The 9,662-nt window shown below is 47.1% G+C and overlaps 2 protein-coding genes across 2 annotated transcripts; one reads left to right on the forward strand and one right to left on the reverse strand.

Moving 5' to 3' along the window:
- The first annotated feature begins 969 nt into the window (after positions 1 to 969).
- Positions 970 to 4,628, forward strand: LOC127308807 (uncharacterized). Its single transcript, XM_051339708.2, has 6 exons — positions 970 to 1,096; positions 1,219 to 1,375; positions 1,725 to 2,294; positions 2,819 to 3,296; positions 3,376 to 3,457; positions 4,183 to 4,628. Exons 1-6 carry the CDS (start codon positions 1,055 to 1,057, stop codon positions 4,384 to 4,386), a joined length of 1,533 nt encoding a protein of 510 aa, XP_051195668.1. The 5' UTR covers positions 970 to 1,054; the 3' UTR covers positions 4,387 to 4,628.
- Positions 4,629 to 6,385: 1,757 nt separating this feature from the next.
- On the reverse strand, positions 6,386 to 8,815 carry LOC127308806 (uncharacterized). Its single transcript, XM_071822020.1, has 3 exons — positions 7,744 to 8,815; positions 7,532 to 7,617; positions 6,386 to 6,745 (listed from the first exon to the last, which is right to left on the reverse strand). The coding sequence occupies exons 1-3, from the start codon at positions 8,813 to 8,815 to the stop codon at positions 6,725 to 6,727; spliced, it is 1,179 nt and encodes a 392-aa protein (XP_071678121.1). The 3' UTR covers positions 6,386 to 6,724.
- Between the last annotated feature and the right edge of the window lie 847 nt (positions 8,816 to 9,662).

A 9,662-nucleotide genomic window follows, 5' to 3' on the forward strand; every position in this document is an offset into this window, starting at 1 on the left:
CTCCAGTGGGGCGGATGTGGATGGGACGACTTGGGCGTTTGATGGCCCTGCGCCATCACCACCTCCACGACCACGACGAGGGCCATGGCGGCGAGGGCCATGGCGGCGACCTCCATACCAGTGGAAGCCATAGCGATGGCGTTCGTTCCGGCGGAAGACTTGGCGACGGCCACCAAGATGTCGAAGGCGCTGCACATGGCGGTTGTGGCGGCGAAGTCCACCAGCACCATGGCGGCGGCGCGCGACGAGGCGGCTCCGGCGACTTTCCTGGCGAAGAAGACGAAGGAGGAATCCAAGGAAACCTCCTGCAGGCATTGTTTCTCACCTTTTCTTCTTGTTCTCGTCTCTTCCGATCTCGAAATCGCTCAGGATTGAGAGCGTGCTGATAACGTGTTCAAAGGAAAACTGAGAGCGATCGAGAGAGAAGCAAATGAATCAACTGTATTCTTTATTCCATTGACAATCGGGTATTTATACAAGGTCAACCGTCGCGAAGAGGAGACGCGACTGATCGTGGGGGTGTGAGGGAGCGTCGTGTCGGTTGCCGAAGCAACCGCACGACGACGGTTACATAGGGAGGATTCCCTTTAATTAAGTAAACTAATTAAATCCTAACAGCTCTGACCTGATTGAACATTTCCTATGCACAATATAATGCTTTTAGAAACATTGTCATACTACAATATTTCAGCTCTCCATATGGTCGACACACACACCCTACCTAGTTATTAAACCTCGCAATACAATCACACATCTCCCACGGTCCACGGAACCATGACGTCGTGAAACGATTAAAATCTTAGACTACTGGTCAGTGGCAGCGAGTGTAAATTATCGGGAAAGCCAGCAGCAAAATCGTCACCTCAGAGTCCCGTCAAACTGCGGTCAAAGTAGACACACTCCCGAGCTAGCTTTAGCTTTAACTGCAACCCCCATCACTATCCCATCCACTCGCACTCCCACGCCGCCGCCGCCGCCGCCGCCGCCGCCGCCGCCGCCGCCGCCGCCGCCGCCGCCGCCGCCGCAGATCTCCGGCCGCCGGCGCGCCGACGCCATGGAGTACGAGCGCATCGAGAAGCCATCGTTCCCCACTCAGGCAAGCCGCAAACACTACGCCTCGCCCTCATTCCGCCGCGCCATTGTTCCTCCCGCTTCTCCTCCTGTCCCTTCTCTCCCGGTCAGTCCGGCGGAGTAACGCGTGTCGTGTCTATTCACTAGGGCGGAGGGTTCTCGCCGAAGCGGCTGCGCGCGATGCTGCTGGGCGTGGAGAGGCGGCGCAAGGACGCCGGCGACGACGGCGGGGAGCAGGAGCAGGAGGAGGAGTACGGCGCGGTGCCCATGGCCTCCGTCAGATCCGACTCCGTCGACGCGCGCAGTGAGCATCTCCGTTCCGCGTACCTCCCCCCATTGCTGCCGATGCCCGCCTGCATTGCTCGATTTGGACCATTCTGTCTCTGAATTTTGGGTCCCATTTCACTGTACCTGCAATGATGACTTTTTTGATTTGTTTACGCATTTATTACACATCCTTCATATCTTGCGTTTGTACCTGAGGTTGATGCTTTGATGAGTAGATGAGCAAACATATAGTGCTTTTTCGTAGTACTTGAATTAGTTGCATGAGATGGCGATTAAGCTGAATTAAGATTGATAGACAGTTTTTGCCTGAAACTTGAACTTCCTTCATCTCCGAGTGTGAAAACCGTGGCACTGTTTGGATGCAGGAGGAGACACCATATCCGAAGAATACAAGGACGTGGACATGGTGAGCACCATGTCAGGATCATCGTCCTCATTAGACACCGGCAGCGGACACCGGTCACGAGACGCCCACTCCACGGGCTCGAGGTTCAGGGTGCCCGAGGAGGACTCGTGCGACTCCGAGAGCGTGGCATCCAACTTTGAGTTCCACAAGGAGCGAGGGGCCAGCGCTCGGTCGGCGCCCGCGCCCGCGGCGGCGGTTCCGCCGTTCTCGAAGCACCCGCCGTCGAAGTGGGACGATGCGCAGAAATGGATTGCCAGCCCGACGGCGAACCGGCCTGGTAGGGCCGGCAATGGAGCTTTCCCGAGGAAGATGGAGAAGAGTGGTTTTGGTGGTGGGAGGCTGCCGGCGACGAAGGTTGTGTTGGAGGCCATGGAAGAGATAGATACTAAGAGGATAGACCCGAGCCAAGAGAAGAGGGAGATAGGGTGGCAGAAAGCGGCCAACTGGGCCACACCTGATCCCTATCCAGAAGTGGAGCCTTGCGCAAAGTCTACACTTGCTGCGGAAAGTGTGATAGTTGATTCAGCTGGTAAGTAATGAACTCTTTAATGTCGTCATATCCCACCTCTTGCACTTCTCATAAAGTAGTTGGTGGTGCAGTATGTGATCTGATTAATTATTCCATCAGGGATCATTAGTTGAGTGGAACATTAGAACATGGAGGGCTCCACGTATTATCTATGTCAAGATTCTTCCAGTATTATTCAAAATCATAATTTTTCATTTGACAATGCACAAAGCTTTGTTGGTAATCCAGTAGTTAAGTTGAAAGACAATGCATGCATAGACAAATGCAGATAGTTCACTTGTTTGTTTGCTTCTTTATATAGACCCTGCAGGCGATGCATTCCTTGCCAGATTTTGTGTAGCATAGTTTCATCAATCGTCCATGACTCAACATGTTGAACTGTTTGTTTACCCTTAGCATTAATAAATCATGAGTGAGAAATACCTTTCTCCCATTTCCAAATGAACAATGCAATCTGTCTACATGCATATCTTGTAACTTGAACATAAGAAATAATCATGATTTTTTTCCCCGAATATCTGCAGTTACTCTTAGCTGTGACTCATCTACCACGCTTCAGAGTGCCACCACATGCATACCACCCCCACCAACAGTCCGGTCAGTATCGATGAGGGATATGGGTACGGAAATGACTCCGATTGCAAGCCAAGAACCATCCCGGACAGGAACACCGGTGAGAGCAACAAGTCCGGATTGCTCCCGGCCAACTACTCCACGAAGGACATTGGGCGTCAATGCTGCCAGTGCTGTTATCAACCGCGGTGAATGTAGCAATGCAGAATTAAGCGAACAGGAGCTGCAACTGAAGACGAGGAGAGAAATAATGCTTCTTGGCACTCAGCTAGGTAAAACCAGCATCGCAGCGTGGGCGAGTAAGAAGGAAGAGGAAAAGGATGCATCACTATCTCTCAAGAAAGTGTCGTTGGACCAATCTACACAGAATGCAACTGAAATCCGTGCAGCTGCATGGGAGGAGGCAGAGAAGGCCAAATACTTAGCAAGGTGCTAATAATTAAGTGTATTTTCTGTCCTGTTAAATACTCTAGGCGCTTGGTGACTTAATATGTTATGGCCTGTGTAGGTTTAAACGCGAAGAAATCAAGATCCACGCATGGGAAGATCACCAGAAAGCCAAAATTGAAGCTGAAATGAGAAAAATCGAGGTCAGTTGCTTCCTGCCATCCAATATAAGCCTTCTGATGCATATGTTTTCGTCTGAGTTTTGGCCAACTTATTGTAATATGCCTTTTACCACGAGATTCCAATGTTCATGACATGGAATAATCCTATATTGGAAGTTTCTTCAGCTGAGCATTGCTATTATCTTTTAGATTTTTTCCTCAGCCTGGTTAACAGTTGCACCTTAGCACATAGTTTATAGCATGATATTGGTATACTCTGATCACTGGTGTGAGCTGTATTGCTAACTTTGAGTAATGTCTTGTACTTTTGGTCTCTAAAAAGAAAAGAAGTATAGCATCCTTCATTTCAGATCGAAATGTATTAACTCCTATCTCCGCTTCACCAAAATTTCCTATCACACAGTTATGTTTCTGCCGTTTGGATATGCTTTGAGTCTAGGCTCTAGCATAACAAGTGTACTACTCCCTCCAATCCAAATTATTTATCGCAAATATAGGCAAAGTGTTGCCTAAAATCTGTCTAGGTTCACTGAATCGGTGACAGGTAATTTGGACCGGAGGGAGTAGCTTTTTAAGCTATTGGTACTAGTATTCTTTTGGCCATGCTTTTGCCGCAGATTACCATGTTTTATAACATACAGAATCAAATAGTTCGAGACTTGGATACCTTTTTTTTCCTTTCATTGTGGAAACACCATTTGTCGACTGCCCATGTTAACGAATATTTCATGTTTCATTTGCTCTAGGTCGATGTGGAGAGGATGCGAGCCCGTGCGCAGGACAGGCTGATGAGCAAGCTCGCGTCCACAAGGCACGCTGCGGACGAGCAGCGAGCTGACGCGGAGTCGAAGAGGGACCGTAGTGCCGCAAGGACGGCAGAGCAGGCAGAGCACATCAGGAGAACTGGCCGGATGCCATCCTCGCTCGGCTGCTGGAACTGGTGCTCGTAGCCGTTGTAGCAAAGCATGAAAAAACCAAACGAGAGTTTGTTGCTCCTCTCAACTAGTGAAGGATACGAATGACCAAACCAGAGTTTGTTGCTCCTCTCAACTAGTGAAGGATATGAATGTGGCTTCGTAGAATCGTCTTCCGTTTTGATCGGTTCAGTAGATATGTTGACACAAGAACAGATCACCCGTAAGTTGTAACTATGTATATGTAAGATGTGAGCTTTATTGCCTTGTGTTTTTTAGATCCTTCAGTTCCCCTGATGTTTCTGCTTGGATTGATATGTACATTACACAGTGATAGGGGTAACAACATACAGTGATAGGGGTAGCAAATCAGGAGCCGCTTTCAGCTTTCAGGTGTTGAGGCAAGCTCTTGTGTTTCAGATCCAGAGTTGATAATTCAGAGCACTAACTGGTAAGAGTAAGTGTTTGCTCCTTGAGACTGTGAACATCAAGCAGGCCAGAGAAATAGCATCCAGAATTCCAGATGATGAATTTGAGTGTGCAACCAGTTCTTCCAGATGATGGCAACAGGGTTTAACTGATTAACTCCATAGGAAGATACGATGTGAAGATTAAATAGGATGCTAGCACATGGAGGAACATGGGCTACTGGAACTTCTTGAAGAGGGACATACATCACCGTAAATGTTTACATGTATATATTTTATAAATATAACACTTTATATATGTTATAAAATGTTGTTTCTTATATACGATGGAAATATGTTCATGTATTGTAGAAGTTCTGTTTGAATAAATTTGAAATGTGTTCAAACATATGAAAAACCACATTATACAACCAGGTTCCCGAGTACCAAGAGAGTAAATCAAACCAGAGCAAACAATTTCTTAGAATCTGACCACATTATGCTGTAGTGTTGGAAGATGAGTCGGACAAAGTGGTGTGGACCACTTTACAACCAAATCCATGTACAAGTTCTTCGAATCTGATATTTCTGGTCCTAACTACAAATGGTTGTGGAAAGCTAAGATACCTTTAAAAATCAAGATCTTTATTTGGCAGATCCTACAAAATGCCATAATTACTAGAGATAACATGAAAAAAAGAAAGTGGCCTGGTAATCCATGTTGTTCTTTTTGCAATCTGAAGGAGAGCTGTAACCATCTTTATTCACTTGTGTTATTACTGCTAAGACAGTTTTGGGTTTTATTGGTGCAGTTTTTGGCACTGTTTCATGTCATGTGTCTTTATGGCAATGCCTTGCTTGGTTCTATGCTTTTTGGCTAGGAGGAAAGAAGTACTCGTATTATACTTTGCTTTTATCAGCTGTTTGCTGGTCGATATGGACCATCAGAAACAAAATTACCTTGAGAAATTCATTCTCAGATCTCATGTCACTATTGTTTTCACTGTGTGCTCGTTTCTGAAACACTGGCCTGGCCAGGTCTCTGCAGTGATGGAAAGAAAGGAGCTATTCGAGCTGGTGCTGATCAACTCATGAAGAAGGTGTAGGAGGTTGCTGGAGCAAGATCGGAGTGTTCTGGTGTTGGGGGAACTGAGAGGTCCAAGCGCCGATTCTCACTGCAGGTTAAGCTGCACTTGATGCTCGAGGGCGAGCATGCGCAGCAGGTTTCTGATAGTCGATAGTCGCTCATTTCAGAAATATCGTCGCTCATTTCGGGAGATGTTTATGTGAATATATTAGAACAAATATTCATGTTTTTCAAAAATAATTTTTCATCTATCTACTAAACTTCTATTACAAAAAGAAACTCGTAACTAAAGAAATATGAAAAAGTAAATTTAAAAGTTGAATAAAGATCGGAAAAGAGGAAAAAATAAAAAAAAATATGTCAAAAAGTATAGCAGGAAGGTAAACCGTTTTGGGAGACGGGCTCACTGGTTCCTGTCCTTTTTTTTTTTTTGAAAAGCATCAAACAAATTCACAAAAATACCTACATGTAGCCAAAAAAAAGAACACTACACATACGGAAAGTTTCAATGGAAAATATTTTGTAATTTGGACGCAGCAAAAAGGACAAATTTGATAAATTTGATCAATTCACTGATCACACAGTTCATAGCCCATATATAAAATTAAAACAGCTCTAGGGAAGTTCTAACAGAATGTTGCAACTTCTAAGTGAAGTTGCGTGAGCCAACAAGTCTAGCATGTCGATGTAGCCCTGCTTGCAAACTTAGCATCCCGCTTCTTCAATCTTCCCAATTCAAGATCTACGGTTCGAAATAACTGTGCTACCTAGTAGTGAGCGGCACAGATGATTCTTCTTCTGTGATTTTGCCCTTAGGAGCCCAATGATGCAGCTTAATGAACATATATAACTTCAGTTGCTTAAGTAGCTCATACAGAGTTCAACTGGACAAACTGCTTAGCTGCAAAACAGATATTGATGCAATCAGCTACCCTGGATAAGCTGGTTTTGTAAATCTAGAAGAACAAGATTAACACCGACTATCACTTTCTTCTAGGTGGCGTATCAGAGAACTGATTCCTAGTTTCTCACCCTGCCTTCTAAATCTGGAATCGTTGAGATTGGTAGGCTAAACATATTACGATGCGACGCTAATCCCAAGCTTTCAACAGCCTACAGACCTACAAGTCTATAACATACAATTGAGACAAACAATGAATGCAAAATCTAGCTGCTTTCATCTGCATCAATTGTCTACTAGAAGAGGGGGCGTCAGTGATATACTGCTGGGATCAATACGCCTCTTAGCAATTACACTACAAGCTATTTTCTATGCATGATCAACAATAAAACTTATGTAAACATGCTTCCAAAAGCAAAAAAAGAAATAAATTACTTTACGTTGGACAATTTAGAAATCTTACTGATCGCTACAAATATTTTTTCAAGATAATAAACACAACATATATCCTTTGCTCAAGTTCAAGTATACAATATCATGTCAGGATATATAACAAGGCCATAAAAGATAAATTTTGCAAAAACTTGCTTGTGCGGGAGGGCAGCCACATCTTGATTTGCAGAACATTAACTTCAGTTCTTGACGCTTGGTACGATTAAATTAACAGAATAATATTTCACTCCCACAGATGACAAAGATAGCAGTATAAAATATGGCTTAATGATAAAGATCTTTAGAAATAGAATTTGATCCTCCTAGTGAAGCTACCATGAGTCGAAGGCTCACCTTGTTGTGCACCAAAGAACGAGGCCACGGCATGATATACGGATGGGACGCACCACGAAGGACACGACCAAGCTTGTTCAGGACCCCTGTTTCCAGGCACAAGGATAGGAACCAGAAAGTTGGATGATGATGCTGCCACCTCCCACAATAAGCAGACAAATAGATAAAACCATGGATAATCGCCGCAATATTCAGTTGAACTCTAGCATTACCATCATCATCGATGTGACACTGAACGACCTCAGCAAGCTCCTGCATCGGAAGCGACTTATCCAGCATCCATCTCTCAACACCATCGCCATCGGCTCTCCAGAACCAAACATCAAGCGGCCGTTGGGCTTGGACTTCGAACGGTACGGATGCCATACATAGCCTTCCATCCTTGGTCTCGCCAGCCTTCCATGTCGTATTCACTCTCCGCGGCGGCAGATGAATTCGGGAGAATTGCATCGTAGCGGTGTTGAGCACACGGGCGTCATCTGGCATTCCAATGGTCCAATAGATGCAGCCATTCACCATGGTGCCGTTCTGAGGCCAGAGCCCGTCGATGTGTGCCCATGGAAAATCCTGCCACTTGCTGCTGGTGTCCGATGATGATAAGACAAGAGGTCGCGCCCCAGTCTCGCCGTGCCGGACGCACACAAGGCGGAACGAGCGGTGGTCTTGTTCTGAGGGCAGGATGTGGAAATCAAAGTACAAGCCATCGTCGGGATCGGAGTCCGAGTCCTCGCGCGGCGGCAGGGGAAACAGATCCATGGTGCGCGTGAGCGGGTTGTAGACGGCCATCTGCTCGGCGCTCCAGTTGCCGAGAACAAGGAATCCATCGCGGCAGTCGTGGATTGACCACCCGGGGAATGCATCATCGTCCTCTTCGGGGTCGGGGTCGGGGACGGCGTCTTCTTGGTCGGAAACTGGGAGGCGGGTGAGGAAGAAATCGGCCCCACGGAGGACAGCCCCAAGGTCTGGGTCGGAGCGGCGGCGGAGAGGTAGGAAGTTAGGGATAAGGGTGACTTCTTCGTTGCCGATAAAGTGACCTAGGACTGGGGAGCAGTGGAGGTCGCGGAAGCGGCGGCGGAAGGCGGGGGACGAACGGACGGCGTCGAGGAAGGTGCGGCAAGTGAAGGCGGCGCGGACGAGGGTGGGGAGAGAGGGGAGGCGGACGAAGATCTCGCGCAGAGTGTCTTGGTCAAGGCCGGTTATGGTGGTAGGAGGTAGTGATGGGGCTTTCTTCTTCTTCGGCGGCGGCGATAACGTCGCCGCCGGCGACTGTTGCTGAGATGCCATAGCCTTCCGCCGTTCCGTGTCAAAGCAAGCAGGAGATAAAAGGGACAGTAAATTTTGGGCCATAGATTTGAGGAAAAAGAACTTAAAAGGCTGGCCTTATTGGGCCGGCCTACTAGGGGACATATTTACATGTTGTGTGCCAAAGTCCAAAATTATCATCTTCATCGATCGTTTGGGATAATAAGCTGGAATGTTGCGCTTTTTTTGTTTGTGGGAATGTAAAATAGGACTTGGTTTGCTCATTCCGCTAGTCAAGTAGTAAGTCTCGATTCATTTGTCCCTAGGCACTAGTCTCGATTCATTTGTCTTGAGATTTGTAAAGAGAGGTTGCTCACAGTGAGAGAGGAGAGGAGAGATGAATGGCACCGGACGGTTGTAGATCGGAAAGCGCATACGTGAGATCTTATTGACCACGGATGAATGGCGGCACAGATATCGAAGAGAGATGCGTTTGTGAAGTTCGATCGACACGGTTGTCACTGCACGGTTCCCCTTCCCGGCAACTACGCCGTCACTAGGCAGGCAACGGTTGAGCGTCCGTTCGTGTGTCGCTGACACGTCGTTCCCGCCACTCCTCGCCTCGCTTCTCGTTGTGTCCGACACGCCCGGAGCATCACCTATGGATCGGGGATGGGCTCGGAGCGCCGGACACCGCACCGGAAGGAAAGGGCTTTTGGGACGCGCGGCTGGGAACGGAAAAATATCCGGCGCGCCCCAAATACCTTTGGGGGTCGCTTTGGGGACGCGGCTGGAGATGTTCTTATACTTTGCTTTTGTCAGCTATTTGCTGGTCGATATGGACCATCAGAAACAAAATTACCTTGTGAAATTCATTCTCAGATCTCAT

The sequence above is a fragment of the Lolium perenne genome, chromosome 6, assembly GCF_019359855.2.
Source record: "Lolium perenne isolate Kyuss_39 chromosome 6, Kyuss_2.0, whole genome shotgun sequence".
NCBI lineage: Eukaryota > Viridiplantae > Streptophyta > Magnoliopsida > Poales > Poaceae > Lolium > Lolium perenne.

Excerpts from the sequence above, each read along its gene's own strand:
- LOC127308806 (XM_071822020.1), bottom strand. The coding sequence starts at position 8,815 with ATGGCATCTCAGCAACAGTCGCCGGCGGCGACGTTATCGCCGCCGCCG. Across the intron at positions 7,618-7,743 it reads GTGTCACATCGATGATGATG|GGGTCCTGAACAAGCTTGGT; the intron begins GTAATGCTAGAG and ends GCCTGGAAACAG. Across the intron at positions 6,746-7,531 it reads GTTCTTTGGTGCACAACAAG|CTAAGCAGTTTGTCCAGTTG; the intron begins GTGAGCCTTCGA and ends TCTGTTTTGCAG.
- LOC127308807 (XM_051339708.2), top strand. The coding sequence starts at position 1,055 with ATGGAGTACGAGCGCATCGAGAAGCCATCGTTCCCCACTCAG. Across the intron at positions 1,097-1,218 it reads AGCCATCGTTCCCCACTCAG|GGCGGAGGGTTCTCGCCGAA; the intron begins GCAAGCCGCAAA and ends TCTATTCACTAG. Across the intron at positions 2,295-2,818 it reads TGTGATAGTTGATTCAGCTG|TTACTCTTAGCTGTGACTCA; the intron begins GTAAGTAATGAA and ends GAATATCTGCAG.